Raw genomic sequence first — 16,468 nt, 5'->3', positions numbered from 1 at the left:
ATTTTATAACATTTTTTGGGGAGCAGCTTATGTTATTAATTTACTTGTGGGTGGATATTAATGCCAATTCCAGAACTAAGATGTGCATATGTGTCTGAGCCTGTATCCAGAGAAATGTATCTCAGCAGCAGGGATAAAGGTCATATTAACCATTATCGAATTAGATGCTCATCCTCCAATTTAGCATTGCTCTATCGGGAGTTTGGACAGCACACAGTCACTCTCAATATGCATTATTCAAATCCTTTGTGGCTTTTCTTGTCTCCTTTTCCTGCCTTCCTTTTGGTTAAGAAAAAAAAAAAAGGCTCAAAAGTACCACTATGAAAGGATGGGATGAGAAGAAATAACCAGAGAAAATGTAAATGGCTCGCAACACGGAAGACTTGGCATTTTCAAAGGCTAAAATTATGTTTGATGGTTTTCTGCAAATTCAAATGATTACTACACTACTCTGAGATGTATTCAGATGGAAATCGAAAGATCGAGGCAGAAGGGTGTAGTAGCTATGAACACAGTGTTAGGACAGTCAGACCTGGTCTGACTGGAGATATCTTTCTTTATTATTTTTTGCAAGATACTTAACCACTGCAAGCATCTATATTCAATTCTGTTTAACAGAGATATGAAATGATGATGCCTACATATCTCAAACTTAACATGTTCAAAACAGAAGTCCTGATCTTCCTCCACACATCTGTTCTTCCTGTAGGCTGCCCCATTTTAACTGGTGGCAACTCCATCCTTTCACCTGTCCAGTCCATAAAACTTGGGAGTCATTTTGACCCCTTTCTGACTCTTGCACCCCATAGTCAAACTCTCAGCTAATCCTTTGGCACTATCTCAAAAATTCTTCTGAATCCTACCACTTCTTACCACTTCCCTTGTGACCACTGTCATCTGAGCAATGCTTTCTCTCATCTGAGTTACTACAATGGTCTTACCACTTCCATCTGTGTTCCTCCTGTACCCTCTGCTAAATTCAGAAGCCAGAGTGAACCTTTAAAAGCAAATTCATGTTCCTACTTAGTGCCTCCACCCACCCTTTCACTGCCAGTCCCTTCCTATCTCACTCAAAGTGAAAACAAAAACTCCTTCCAATAGGCTAACCCTCCTTCCTCTCCTTGCCCAACAGTCTGCCTTCATGTTCGTCTCCCTCAGTTTCATCTGTAATTTCCTATCCTATCATTCACACCCTCTCTTCTAGCCACACTAGTCTTTTTGCTATCACTAAGAGATGCCTGGTGTATTCTTGCTTTCAGGCCTTAACCTGTAATACTCTTTTCCCAGATACTCACATGGCTTGCTTTTGTATTTTCCCCTATCTTTGCTCAAATGTCACTTTCGTAATGGAGACTTCCCTAAACCGCCTTTAAATTAATTTAATTAAGTTCTAATTTAATTTAATCTAATTCCCACCTACTCTTCCATACTATCTCCTATCCCCCTTCCCTAATTTATTTTTATCTATGGCAATTGCCATCCTTTTTCATAATATATATTTGACTTTTTTGTTTTGTTTGTGATTTGTAGCTTGTCTCCACTCCCCCACTAGAATGCAAGTGTAATGAGTTCAAAGGTTTTTGTGTGTTTTTTCACTCCTATATCTGAAATGCCTAGAATGGTACCTGGTTTATAAAAAACACTCAAACATTTATGGAATGTACAAATGAATTCATGAAACAAGTGAATAAATAATATCTAATAGAACCTAGAACCACTTATCTCACAAGAATAAAGATCAAGTAAACATTCTGCACAATGCTCAGTTTATTGTTAGAACCAAATAAATAACGATTGTTGTCTCCTGTTTCTTATATCCATTCAGTCCAAAAAGAGCCACATATTCCTGTGGTTTAATATTTAACTCATATCTACAGAACTAAATGCACAGGGGACATCTAAAGGGAAAATTATCTGAGAATATCATGTAAAACAAGCAGAAGCTAGGAACTCAGAATACTACACTGCCCTGCAAATGCAAGAAACATTGACAGTGCATTCTTAGCCACTGATCCCACCACATACACTGAGCGTCGTATACTGTTGTTTCCCCTCCCTGAAGATGTCATCTTAGAGTGACATTTTTGTCAGATGGTTGGAAAAATGTACATATATACATATATATATATAGAGAGAGGAAAAACAGAATACAATGAAATGCAATACGTAAGAATGGATTTTATCCAGGCCAGGTATTTTCCTTCTTCTGGCGGGAAACATCTAAAAGCATAAAACTGAAGATTCACTCTTCTGATCTAAAACAATGCTTCTCAGTGATCCTGATCAATTATTTTATAAGTTTTCTTCCATTTAGAAAAAGGCTTGCTTTCAAAGTATAGGATATTCAGGACTCTAAAACCAACACTGAGCCCAAGATTTTGTAGAGTGAATTTGATAGAATGAAATCATAGCCACCCTCCTGCAAACTCTCTACAGCCAGTTCCCACCAAATCTACCTCTTATGGAGAGTACTTTTTACCCAAATATTAGGATCAGGCCATGTCCAGAAAGACCAAATTTTCTTAGCTCAGTAGGACCTTTCCTTACAAATGTACTAATTCTCATCATTTTAGGATGCTGTGAAAGTCCGGGGGAAACTGATCTATTTCAAAGCTCTGGCCTGAGGTTGCTGGGTGACCCAGTCCAATTTTTGAGTTTCTTTGAAAGCCATTCAAAACCAAGTGAAATGTAAAAAAGGTCGTATTCAGAAATGCAAATATTCAGCTATCTCTGACTTGTGATAAGTAAAATAAACAAAATCAGGAATCTGGCTGAAAACCCTTGGGAAACATTCAGATCCCAAGGACTCAGTCCCAAGGACTTTTACAAAGCAAAAGAGGGCTGAACTGGTTTCTACTCAGGCTTGTTTCTTTTATGCATCACAAACCAAAATTCATGTTTCTAGAAGTTTTGAAAGCTCCCCAAGACAGGCAGTGGAAAAACATGGGGCTTTGGAGTCCATCAGGTCTGGATTCAATAATTACTGACTGCATAATTATTGGGAACCTTTCTTAACTTCTCTGAATCTCAGAGAAGTCCTATCTGCACAATGGACATTATAAGACCTATTTTGCAAGGATTATAAGAGGATTGGCAATAATGCATGCAAAGGGCCTGGTCAAGGCCATGGCTTATATCAGATGTTTAATAAATGAGGGCCTTTGTTATTATTTTCCACTTCTAGTCAAATCCATTTGGCCAATTGCAAATGGGCGCATTTATGTGTCACATCAGGAAATGTAAGACAATTAATTGTCCATCAGTTGATAACTACTGAAGTGGAGAAAGTCATTCATTCAGAGCAGTGAGCTTTTTGGTGGTGGTGGTGTGTCTTTGTTTAGGGGCAATTTCTGCTTTTTTTTAAAAATTTAATTTTATTTAAAATTTTAATCTATTTATTTATTTAGAGACCAGGTTATGAGACTGGCTAATTTTTGCATTTTTGGTAGAGATGGGATTTCACCATGTTGTCAAGGCTGGTCTCGAACTCCTGGGCTCAAGCAACCACCCGCCTTGGGCTTCCCAAAGTGCTGGAATTACAGGCATGAGTCACCACGCCTGGTCGAGATTTCTCATTTTTTTAGGGATTCTTTCCTAGGCAAAACATTTGCATGTGCTCAATTTATTAGCCTAGAATTACTGGTAAGATTATAGTGAGGTAAAAGTCAAAATTCAATTTCTAATTTTAAAGGGCTTTTCACATAGCCAATTGGTAATTTAAGGTTCCAATTAATTCTGAAAGGTAGCATCCACTTTCCTTATGGAAAACCAAGATCTCCTCCACAATGGGCACCAGTGCATAAGTCTGTTCTTTAATAAACATTTCTGTAGTCTTCCATCAAGTAAAGTTTGAACATTGCAGGGAAAATCCAATGTTTCATTAGAGTGTAGGTTCCACCATAAAATTTCTGAGGTTGATGACAGTGTCTTGGGTTTATTTTCTTTGCCTTTCCTCTATCAGTATATTTCATCTCCAGTCTCAAAGCTTTGGAGTCACTACTAGTGTTTATGGCCATTGTTAATGACCTTTTTAAAGGAAAAGAATTGAGATTGATTTTCCTTCTGGGACCAAAACATATCATCTAAAATGTTTTCTGACCCTCTGGTCTCAGTGCTTGCCATTTTGAGTGTGTTTGTGTGGCATGGGGGTTGGGGTTGGGAAATATATAGCATTTGCCATCTGCTAGAGAAGCAAAGATTTGCAGAGTGGAAAAGAGGAGGTACGAGGAAGTAGAACTGTAGAAAATTGCTTCCCCAGAAGTTCGTGTATAGGAAAGTCAAGTTAATGCCACATATTTGGAAAAGGTGATCCCCTAGTATAGTTTTCTCTGATGGGTTTTTTAAAAACCCAGATAAAGTGGAAACGTCTGACTGTGAAAACTTGGTGATCTCTACAACATAAGGATTTCACTTCCCTGAGAGAAGGAAGGGAACAATTTTATAACCTCACACTTCTTTGACTTAACAAATAGGGACTTGGTATCAAATATGTCTGGGAAATGCTGATGATTCTACCCATCTAATGCCCACAGGAATATGGAAAGAGAAATTCTGCTGTGAGAAATTCATAGAACTACCTGGCAGAAAAGGAAGAGTGATATTGCCTCCCAGGGAACATTTGGCAATGTCTGAAGACATTTTTCACTGTCACAACCGAGGGGGTATGCTATTGGCATCCAGTAGGTAGAGGCCAAGGATGCTGATAAGCATCTACAAGGTCCCAAACAGTCCCCACAACAAAAAATTATCTGGCCCCAAATGACAATAGTGCCAAGGTTGGGAAATCCTGCTTCATACCTATTTGCATTCCATGGAACATTTTATGTACTGCTGTCTTAGTCCCTAATCAGAAATTCTCAGGTAGAATGCTCACTAGAATTAATCCTACTTCTAAAAGAGTTCCCCAAAGAGAAACCTATATACTCAACTCTGACGCTCAAGTTGGACCAATTCCTAGATACTGCTGGCATATTCATATATTCAAATTATATCACTGATATGGGAAGCTCTGTTTGAAACCATAAACTTAAAAAGAAATCTCTATATATGGACCATCAGTGCTATCAGATAATACTAACATTATGAACATGATGAGGATATAACCCTTGTTTTCTTAGAAATGCCCACCCACATTTATGCTGTTCTTTTGAAGTTTATTACTCTTGTCAAAGTTACCAAGCAGAATGTCTATTGATCAGCTGGGCACATCTGTAAACATTTACAATATCTGCCACTTCTTTTAACCCTCAACCCCACCCCCCAAAATGAGTGATGCTGCTTGTTGATTTGCAGATTCACAGTCTGGTGAGACAAGTTTGAGACCTCGTATTTTCAGCTCATCTTTGAAAACCTTGCTTGGATTTGACTGACCTTGATGGCTCCCTGGAATCTCACCTACATTTTATGGAAAATTCAACTCTCCAGAGGGAAGAGCTTTCAGAGAGCTACGGGACCTGCAACTATGACTTTCAACTTTCACTTTTGAACGAGGCTCCAAATGTCTCAATGGTGGCACTATTTCCAGATTTGGGGTAAGCCAATTCTTTGTTGTTGGGGTTGTGCTGTGCACTGTAGACTATTAAGCAGCATTCCTGGCCTCTACCCACTAGATGCCCATAGCATCTGCATACCCTTCGTAACAACCAAAACTGTCTCCAGACATTGCCAAATGTCCACTGGAGGCTAAAATCACCTCCCAGTTGAGAACTATTGAATTATACTAAGGTTCTCAGAAAGTCTTTCAGCAAGTTCTGAATTGATTCAAATTGACTTGGTGAGGTCAGGGCACACAGAGATTCTTTGTGGAAGGGGGTTGTAAAGGGCTTGCTGAACATCCACTCAACGAAGTCAGCGGCTACAGCTAAAAGGGTTGGGAAGCCCCCATCTATAGAAAACGTGCCGTGTACAACGTGAAATCAATTCCCATGCACAACAATGAAGATCCCAATTACAATGAACAAACACGTTCTTCTGAACAGCACTTCCTCCCTGACATCATGTCCACAACACTGCACACTGCAGGGGTCTCGGATATGTTATGTCTGATTCAAAGACAACCAAAAAGAAGGAAATAATGATTTCACCAAGAAAGGACACATACCAAGGCAGGAATAGGTAAGTGGGCTAGGCGGGACTTTTATTAATCTCAAGGAAAACAAACAGCACACATTTTTGGGAAAATGCTTTCATTTTCAAAGGAATCTGGATGTGGACTGGGTAGCAGTAGATTAAAAACAAGGGGGAGTCTGCATATGGCCAGATATTTACTGGAATTTACTAGGAAGAGATGCAATGAAAGTCTAGATTCCCCTGGGAAAAGGAAAGCAAAAACATGCACCATTCCCAGAAGCCTTTCAGTTTAGCTGCATGGGTGGGATGGGGAGGAAGGAGGAGGAGAGAAGGCTTAGGAAAGAGAAAATCATGGGAAAAAGCCAATAAAAAAGTAGGAAAGATTCTATTTCTGCTGAGCTCTGACTGCCACACCCCGCTCCCTTTTTTTATCACATTACAGTGCAAATCTGAGATTAAAAACAGCTTCCTAGAATGTGTTAGAATTTTTAAAGTTGTGAAATAAATCCAGATCTACTCTTTATTTCCTCGCGAAGGAAAATACACACTCTGAATGTATTTATGTTAAGAAATTTTATAAAGTAACTTATGTTGAAAATTTTCCAACTTACAGAAAGATTGCAAGAACATCATAAAGATCTCCCCTATCCCCTCATCCTGAGTCCCCAGTTGCCAACGTTTCACCACATTTCCTCCTCCCATCTCTTTCTATATGCTATTATCATTTTGTCTTTCCCTGAACAATTTGAGAGTAATTTAGAGACATAACATCCCGTCATCTCTAAAACTCTGTTTCCTCAAATCAAGACATTCTTTTACATAAATACCATACAACTCTCTAAGTCAGGATATCATCATTATTAATACAACAGCACTAAATAATCCTATGTCTTTCTTTTTAATGATTCTCTCCTACCAGTTAGCTCTTTACTTCCATATTTCTGGGCTAATGTGATAAGGAGTTCAGCACCTGAGTAGCTGAGCTCATTCATTCGTTTCAACATTGTTTATAGTATGCCTAGTTTGAACTGTGGGTTTCATTAGGCAGGAGGAAATTAAGGTATGGGGCAATTAAATAAATGATTGGGGAAACAGGTTTTTCACTTAAAATGTGTTGGCTCTGTCTATATTTCTTCCTCTGTCCTAGCTAAGAAAAAAGAAGCAAACACAGTCTGTTTTTCCCTGTTATATTTCCCTCTGTTTATCTTACCAAGTTTCCAAAACATAACTGTTTTATTCACCTGCCACATGGACTAAGGAATACAGAGGTAGTTGTGAGAATGAGGAGTGATGAGAGGAAGAGGATGCAAGAATAGGGTTCAAGGTGGTTGACTGTTCTACCAATGGGAATGAACAATACTCAGCATTGCTAAAAGAAGAGTTCAGTCCCTGTAGCTTAATTTTAGCTCAATAAAGAGTTTGGAAGAGATTCCAATGCATTGAATATGCTTTATTTCAACCAGAGAGTTATTATGGTGAGAGCACATTTTAGTAAATTTTATCATTTTTCATAATTCACTTGTAAGTGCTATAGCATCTTACTTTCTGCAAGGAAACTCGTCACCATGAACATCTATAAAGTCTCCTAACTGGCTCTAACAAAATCTATCATCCTGACTATCTATATACCTACTAAATAAATACTTAGATTTATTACCTCAAGTTATTCCATTTATATTAAAAATGCCAGAGATAGCACCCAATATGTGCTTAATACTGGTTGTTGCTTTTTTCTTAAAATCTTCTGAAAACCCCAAATCTTGCTCTTTCACTTGGTTTAAGACAATTTTCTTATATTCATTCCCGATTTTCTTTGCTTACCCCCTAAGCAAAACTTGTAAATGGCTCAAATTCATTTCAGAACATTTCAAATATTAGTAATTACATTCTGGGATAACATAAAATCTTACATTGTAGACATACCCTTTCCACTCAGGTTACATTTTACCATTTCATCAACTAAACAATGAGATGAGGGGATTATATCTTGGCTTAAACCAGTAGCTTAAAATTCAGAAAATCCTAAATTCAAATCCTAGTTCAGCCATTTCCCAGCAGTGAGACCTAGAGACCACTACTGAGCAGTGAGATCAACTAAGCAACTTCTCTGATGGTGCTGACTTCATCAAGTAGAGAGGATTAAGTTAGACAAATGTGGGTGAATTGTTTCGCATAATTCCAAGCACAAAGTAAATGTTCCAAAATATAAGCGGTTGTTATAATAAAAAAAAAAAAACCAAAAAAGAAACAAAAAAACCAGTCCTCCCTATAATTATGGGAGGAAATACATTGTGTAAAAAATTAAGTGGGAAAAAAAATCTGCTCTTTTGTGGATAACTGAAGCTATCAATTCATTCACTTTCTGAGATATTTCGGAAGAAAATGGCTTAGGGAGAATCATCTGAACTCTTTCTCATTTTAGTGCATAGACAACCTGAGAGTGAGCATAACAGATTAATCAGTGTTTCTAAAAACAGACCATCTGTCAGATTATAGTTTAATTCAGGATGTTGCCCTAAAGGTGGGGAAAACACTCTATATGGCCACTGTGAAAGAGAACTGATATAATTATCAGTCAATTTGCAGTCAATGTTGTTGCATAAATTTAAATTTCTTGGGGCCCTCAGTATAGAGTAAAAATGTGAATGAATAAGAGTTTTTTTTGTTGTTGTTTGTTTGTTTATTTTAAACACTGTAGACATTAAGTTTTGCAAAACTAATTGACTACATTTACAGTCATGGAGGAGAAACATTGCCTCAACTTGGTTTCTTCTGATGTGTCTTTGAAACAGAGCCCTGCAAAGCTAATCTGCTCAACCTTCACCTACTGGGTTCAATGAATATGAAAAGCTGCCTTCCTGAAACTTTTCCTTCAAAGAGGGAATGATCTCTTGGAATTCAAGCTTCTACAAGGTGGCTACCTGGTGTTTTCCACTTTTGCCTTCTCCTAAAAAGCATCAATCAAGCCTTGCCCTTTCAACCCACTGAACACATAAACATGCTTTCTCCTTAACTGAACTTATGGCCGCGATGAACTTGAACTCTGAGATGCACAAGAGGAGAGTTTGTTTTAACAGCTGCTTTTACAATGAGCCCTGGAGTTACTACTCTCAAGACCCCTGGTTCTGAGAGGCCGTCTTTTCACTGTCCTCTGCATTTTCAAATGCCCAGCTGTCAGGGAACACCCACTGAAGTTTTCCAAAACAAAGGCATGAAACACAAGAAAGGCAAGAGAATGCTAATCACTGGATACATGGGCATCTTATGGGGGGACCCCTTACATGTGGAATAGGGTTTTTCTCCCCAATTTATTTTTATAAATTTATTGATTTCTTTGCTAGTTTATTATTAATTGTTAGAGATGTCCTGTTGCCTGAGGTTGCCCTGTCCAATATGGTAGCCACCAGCAACAGGTAGCTATTTAGAGTAATTAAAATTACATTAAAAATACAGTTTCCTTGTCACTTAACCATGTTTCAAGTGCTCAGTATTTAACCACACGTGGCTAGTGGCTTCCATAAAGGAAGGCAAAAATAGAGAACATTTACATCGTGGCGGAAAGCTACTAGATTCTTTTGGCCAAGGCATAAGCTCTTTCTCATAGGAGAAAGGGGATGCAGATCTTGCTAAGAGTGATGGATTTCTGGGTTCAGCCTACATGAGTCATCTTCCATACCACCCCTGGACATGCTTTCCTTGGCTGCCAATTTTCTATTTTATAAATTTCAGGAAAGAGAGAGAGGTTATGATCATTAAAAACATTCATGACAATGATTCCGCTTTAGAGAAAACAACAGCAACAAGCAAAGGAGATGGTGTGGAGATCCACACATTCTACATCTTTTAATTAGTACTCATTAAATAACAAAGGGAAAAAGTACCCTCAGACCACAACTCTCCACCTTGTGTGGAGGCCAAGAACCCAGTAGGGAGAAGGCTGAAGGTTAGGTTCTCCACTCATCCTGGCTCTTAGACCACGGAACTCACATTTGGGTTCTAATGGAATGGTGATTGGAAGCATATTCTCTGATAGGAGGTTTTTAAAAGTTCCATGCCATCAGCCAGGCAGCGTCTGTCACTTAAAATGACTGGCTAGTTGCACATTTAAAAGCAAAGATAAAATTGCTAATTTATACTTACTGAATAAATGTTATCAGTATCCAGGAAGGTACCTACCCTAATAACAAGTTGTAGTTTTATTTTTATGGTGGTGGTGAAGCTGCCAGGAAAACCAAAGTATCAGTTCTTTAATTACATGTGTTTAGTATTCATTTAATACTAAAATTTCTCTTGCTCCCTTAGAACGAAGAGCTCTAACCTGTTCACTGCTGTATCCTTAGCACCTAGAACAGTCCCTGGCCTACAGTAGGCACTTAGAAAGTATTTGTTGAAAGTTGAATGACTGTTTTATTTTATTTTATTTTTTTAAAGAAACGACTCAAGAGTTTTTTTTATCCTCCCCCAACCCCCAACCCCTGGTATTAAAATAAATCTTCTTCAACTGCTATCACTAATCGCCAGGATTCCCTCCTAGCCAATTATGCTTGGACTCAACCTCTACCTCCCACTCCACATTCCAAAGTTTCTATTTCTTTCCATTCCAGAAGGGCAACTCCACAACAGGAGTGAGGGAGAGGACCTGGACTCCTCCTCAGAGTCCAATAACCCTCCTAACCCTGCTCCCCCCACCCATGGACTTTTTAGATCCATGAAAATAGAATCTGTCAAGCTACCACGAAATAGCATCAGAGGGCAGGATCAGCCTTTCATAGGCATATAATCTCTGTAAATACTGAAAAAAGATTATTAAAAGCCTAAGTTTTGTCTCCAGTGAAATAGATGCAGGCAAGTATTCTGATTGTTCTGAACACATTAGAGATGAGTGCTACACAGAACAAAGGTAAACTTTGTAAATTCATATGTCATAACACTTTGTTCCACAAAAAACTGTCTTATTTTTTATACTCCATACTGATACAGCCAAATAATGTGGCTCTTGTTTTTTAAAGATGCTAGCAATATGTTTAAACATGTCTTCATTGTAGTAAAAATATCATATTTTATAAAAAATACATATGCATTTAATGGGATATTCCTTATAGTCAAAATCTTGATGTCATCCTCCTAATCTGGCTAAAAATGCATCCGTAAAATGAAAGAAAGGAATATTTTGCCATTCCCTAAACAACAGTCGTTTGAAGCTTTTGTAATTGCTGGTTATGGGAATTTACCAATAACAGGAATGAATTTGGATTTTCTTTTGCCGGAATCAAATGGGCAATGTCACAATTAGTTAAATAATGTTGAGGCTAAATGAAGTTTGAGTTTTAGGCATATCCTTTACAGAATATAAACAGGAGCCTAAAAGTTCATTCTGAACACAGGTTGTTTCTTTCTGCCAAAACAAGATTAATAGTCAGTACCCTACCAATGAGATCCTATCACTGAAGTAGATTATCTGCTAGTCAAATGGGTTCCTAACAGCACCTCCCTCATAGATTAAAACCAGGTTAATGTGGTGTGTATTTGCTTACTTTAGCTTGTTACACAGTAAACACACAGCAAACGTTAGCTATTGTTATCTTTGTTTCCTTTGGAGAAGTTTTCTTATTTCTCACCTTATTAAAAATAAAGTCTAACTCATATAGGGACCCTCCTTACCTTGGTCCTTTCACCCATGAATACCATAATAACCTATACTGCAAAAAGGAGGCTCAGGAGGAGGATGAGGTATCAATAGGCCTCTGGGTCATTTCTATGATTTAGATTTTTTTGAAAAGGGTAGGCTCTCTTGAAACTTCCAAGGTAGTTGCTGTAGTATTTTATTTTCCTTTAATAAGAAATGCTTTCTGAAATGTATTACAGTGAACAAATAACAAAACTGACAAATGCTGTAAGCCTTTTACAGTTATATGAACACACAGAATAAAGTGTAATCAAATTTATGCACATTAGGTTTGTTTTGTCCTGTACCTAGCTGTCTCTTATGTGTTCAGAACCATTTCTTCCAATCACCTTTTTTTGTCTTCTGGCTATATTTTATCATTATCTACAAATTTAATAAATGGAGCATGCATATTTCATAGTTGAGACTCAATAACTCAGGACAACAGTATTAGAAAAGAAAAAATACCCAACAAAATATTAAGCCTCATATATTTTTGTTTATAAATCTAAGCATCATTTCCAACTCAGAAATACGTTTTTAAAGTATCCCTTTAAAATACATACTTGAATCTGTCTAATTACACAAAGCTAGATACTTGGCTACTCAGATTTGAGGGAGGGGTTGTACAGGTTGGAGGGAATTCACAAAATTAAAATGTATCTTTTTAAAACCAAAAGAAACATATACATTCATTTCTAATCCACAGAGCTTACTTGCCTTTACAGTCTGCTGATAAACACTGATTTTTTAAACATTGTATATAAAATTAAATAACATGAAAAAATAAATATGCTTTATTGTATAACACATAGAAATCTGTACTGCTCAAAATATTCAGAAAATTCTAGGTGTGGCTGCTTAAAACTGTGTTTAGAAAATATGGTAGTGATATTTACAATCTTTATTTCTTCTAGGGAGAGAAGCAGTGAGGTTATAAAATACTGGTATCAAACATTTTCTCTTCCTACCTACAGAAGCTGCAAACTTTAATACGAAAATGAGGTAGACACAAATTCATAAGTTAGCCAGGCAGAAACAAAAGCACAATTCCTTCGTGAGCTCATAAACTCTCATTATTTGGGTCGACAAGCATTATTCCAATGTACCTAAAGCAAGGCTCAGAGAACATTTTTAGGTTTGTCATGAGAACCCCAAACAAGCAATTTCTCCTAAGGAGAAGCACAGTTTCCACGGTGATCAGCAAGCAGGTTGACAGGACAATGCACAAAGGAACACCAAAGACCCATCTTGGATATATGGTATCACCTAGCGGACTTTTAATCTGTGATTGTCTGTATGAATTAGCTTTCTCTAGAATGCTCCAGAGTTTTAGCCTACTTTCTGCTGTGGTTTGATAGTATAGAGCTCTCTTTCCAATTTACTCCTCTAGTCATAGGACACATGCATTGTCTCCTTAATGTCCTCCTGGGACTGACTGCAGGAATCGACTGAAAGGCATGTGAGTTTAAGAACCTGGGCATGGTGGCTCATGTCTGTAATCTTAGAACTTTGTGAGGCCAAGGCAGCAGACCACCTGAAGTCAGGACTTTGAAACGAGCCTGGCCAACATGGCGAAACCGCGTCTCTACTAAAAATACAAAAATTAGCCAGGTGTGGTGGTGGGCACCTATAATCCTGGTTACTTGGGAGGCTGAGGCATGAGAATCGCTTGAACCTGGGAGGAGGAGGTTGCAGTGAGCCGAGATCACACCACTGAACTCCAGCCTGGGCAACAGAGCAAGACTCCATCTCAAAAAAAAGAACCTTATTTCAAAAACAAACATTACCAAAAAAAAGAGTCCAAAGGCCCATTTTAAAAAGGATAGAAAAGGTTGAATTTCTGGAGGATGTTTCTCACCATCATGATTCTTAAATCCACAATGACTTGAGCCAGAACCAATGGCTGATCTAAGATGGGGACTTAAACCCTAGGTTCACAGAAGCTTCATTTTAGGGATGCTGGAAGCTATATTAATAGTGATTTGGGGTTTCTTTTCTAAATACTGCTCTTTAGTAACAAGGGTTGAAGTAGGCTATCTTCATTTTGACCTTGGAGAAGGCTAATTCACACAGCAGCAGTTGCTTATTGACATCGTCTACTGCATGGGAGTACTTGGAGAGAGAAAGCAACCAGGCAGAAGGACTAATTGCTACCCTTGGTCTCTAATAAATCTAGGTTGCTTTCTGTTGAAAGCAACATGTTAGCACCTCCAACATACTTTTTGTTGTTGTTAGTTTCACCGTCAGTTACAATGATGAAGCACCATGGAAGTGGCTTTATGGCTATTAACACAATTACTGAGGTATGCTTACATTTGGAATTACTAAGATATTAAACCAAAGCATCCACAGAAATAAACTTACAACCAAAATCAAAATTCTACAGTAAGAATCTGAAAGACTGCCCTCTCACTTGTATATTTAGGAAAAGTAATATATTACGAAGATATCTATTTAAAGAAAATGCTTTTGATTTAATTTTTAAAAATCACATTAAAAGCCTTGAAGAAGTGGCCTTGCTCTTAGACTAGAGGCTTTTAAACACATATTTGAATAATGATCACTTTATAAAGAAACCATTGAAATCATATAGGCAGCAAAATGAATTTAAAAATGCATGCACTTGCTTCTGTGCATACTAGAGTATTATAATTTCTTTCTCTCTCTTTCTTCCTCTGTTTCAGAAAACTGTGTGCAGGCCCAAGGAGAACAACTACATGAAATAAACCTACGTCTTCAGTTACAATAATTAGCAGTTCATGTTTTAAAATTTAAATATTTATGCTCTTAAAATATCTTCAGGAGAGGGTAGTGATCCTGTGTAAAAAAAATTTAGCGTATTTAGAAAGTGTTTAAGGAAGAGAATACCATGGAAATTAATTTATAATTCTCTAAGACTTATGTTTTTCCCCACTTTCCCAAATAATTCTTCCTGGAGAGGTAAATATAGAATAATCAATGGAACTGAGATGATCAATGGAATTGAATCTGGGAAAGGAAATGCAGATTTCTTTGTTTCACCAAACCACAAGAACATACAATAAATAGGCTTGTGTGTTTCTTCCTAAGGGTTAAGAGATTTTTTTTTTTTTTGGTCAAAATTAATGAGCTACTACTTTGTGTAGAGCTAGTAGATTTTCTAAAACATAACTCTGGCACTGGTATTGCTGTTGGTCAAGTGAACTGGGTGAAAATATAATGAGCTCAAGAGGGAATTTCATGAAAAATAATATATAATAGGAGATGAGGGAAGTTGGGAATGTCAGAAGATGTTCCTGACATTCTAAGGTTATTTCTGATCTTCAGAAATGTTCATTTGGGGAAGGTGCCATTATTGTAGGGAAAATGCTCCTAGTGAACTGACTAGAGGAACAACAGACCAGAGCTCTCTGACTCAGAGTGGCATGTCTTAAGTTCTGGAAGAAAATACTTACAGTTCAGCTAAATAGTACCAGTGGAGATAATGCTCCAAATTCTTCTAGATTTCTACTTAATACAAAGTATGTTGATTATATAGTTAGTGCTATACCTGCAGACATGACCCCAGCCACTGGAACCCTTGACTCTTAGAAATGTCAACAGGTATTAACCATGTCACTTCACTTAATTTGCTCTTTAGCTGGTTTCAAGGATGGTTAAGACTTCTCAGAACCATATTGGGTAAAAAACATTCTGGATGTGATTTAATATAATACTTAATTCAGCTTCAGTGCAATTAATGTATTTACAGGACCATTTTTACTCTATTTACATGAAGCAGCCCTAACAGCTAGCTCCACAGCTTATGGGCACAACTCAGCCAAAGTATAGTTTTGACACAGCTGATCCTTCTGTTTGCCAAGAGCTGCCCCTGAAGTTTGCATCATATTTACAGTGGCAAACCTGTTTCACCATGTCAGCTGCTGGCTAAGCAGATAGCAAAGGAAGACTAGGACCAAAGCAAAAAATGGTCCCAAATGGGCTTCCTGTCTCTGTGCAAGAGAGAGAACATTTCTGACACCCTGAAAGGCACCAGGTCACTTGTTCCATTTTTGGTCTTTTGCATTTCCAAAATGATTTTAATCTATTTTGTGGGCACAGCCTTTGTAAAAATTATGTTCAGAGCTGTACCTGAGTCACACAGGCAAATTACAGTCACTGAAAAAAAATTGCTTTGGCCTCAATAAGCAGGTATCTTTCCCAAAAAGTCAAAACTACTATAGCTTAGAAAAGGAAAGAATGTGTGCTATTGAGTTGTCTGTTAAAATCAGTGTGTGTGTGTGTGTGTGTGTGTGTGTGTATTTAGGCTAAGAAAAGGCAGCTACTTCTTGGCACCAGGTCCTATATGAGGTACACATATTCTGTAAAGTCACTTTGGCAATATCATAAAAAGTTAATTCTATTATGCGCCAATATGGAGAAAATAAGAGACTATTTATAGCAGAGTTTCCGGGATGCCCTTGTAAGTGTGACAATTATCTGCCGCAGAGGAGTGTCCCAGAATACCTTGGAATTAGATAGTTTGGTTAACAAACATGAATAGTTAGGGCCGTACCGAGCTCCAAGGGCCAGTACTCCATGCAGCGTCGTGTGGACAAGCATGTGTGTTACACTGCTCACGATCGGGAGGTTTATCAAGAATTTCACAGCTCAAATCTGGAAACCGTTCACCGTTGGACCGCTGACAGACCACTAGTCTTGTTCTTATGCCTCCACCACATAGCTTAGTGCACTGGAAGAAGGAAAAGGAAG

At 37.8% G+C, this 16,468-nt stretch overlaps 1 protein-coding gene and 1 long non-coding RNA gene across 3 annotated transcripts in view; one reads left to right on the top strand and one right to left on the bottom strand.

Moving 5' to 3' along the window:
- Window positions 1-12,145, top strand: part of LOC105515376 — a 29,067-nt gene extending 16,922 nt beyond the window's left edge. The window contains exons 2-3 of the long non-coding RNA XR_001002314.1: window positions 5,293-5,531; window positions 8,862-12,145. This is a non-coding gene — a long non-coding RNA (uncharacterized LOC105515376). The remainder of the gene's footprint in view (window positions 1-5,292; window positions 5,532-8,861) is intronic.
- The window catches only part of ADAMTS9 (ADAM metallopeptidase with thrombospondin type 1 motif, 9), a 177,550-nt gene that overhangs the window by 66,331 nt on the left and 94,751 nt on the right, over window positions 1-16,468 (bottom strand). For both annotated transcript variants that reach the window (XM_011947181.1, XM_011947182.1), the window contains one exon: window positions 16,272-16,448. In XM_011947181.1, the coding sequence (XP_011802571.1) occupies window positions 16,272-16,448 (177 nt within the window). The remainder of the gene's footprint in view (window positions 1-16,271; window positions 16,449-16,468) is intronic.

Source organism: Colobus angolensis, unplaced genomic scaffold, assembly GCF_000951035.1.
Source record: "Colobus angolensis palliatus isolate OR3802 unplaced genomic scaffold, Cang.pa_1.0 Scaffold26, whole genome shotgun sequence".
In the NCBI taxonomy this organism is placed as follows: domain Eukaryota; kingdom Metazoa; phylum Chordata; class Mammalia; order Primates; family Cercopithecidae; genus Colobus; species Colobus angolensis.
Note: the sequence above shows the minus strand (reverse complement) of the source record. Positions and strands in the feature narration are given on the sequence as shown.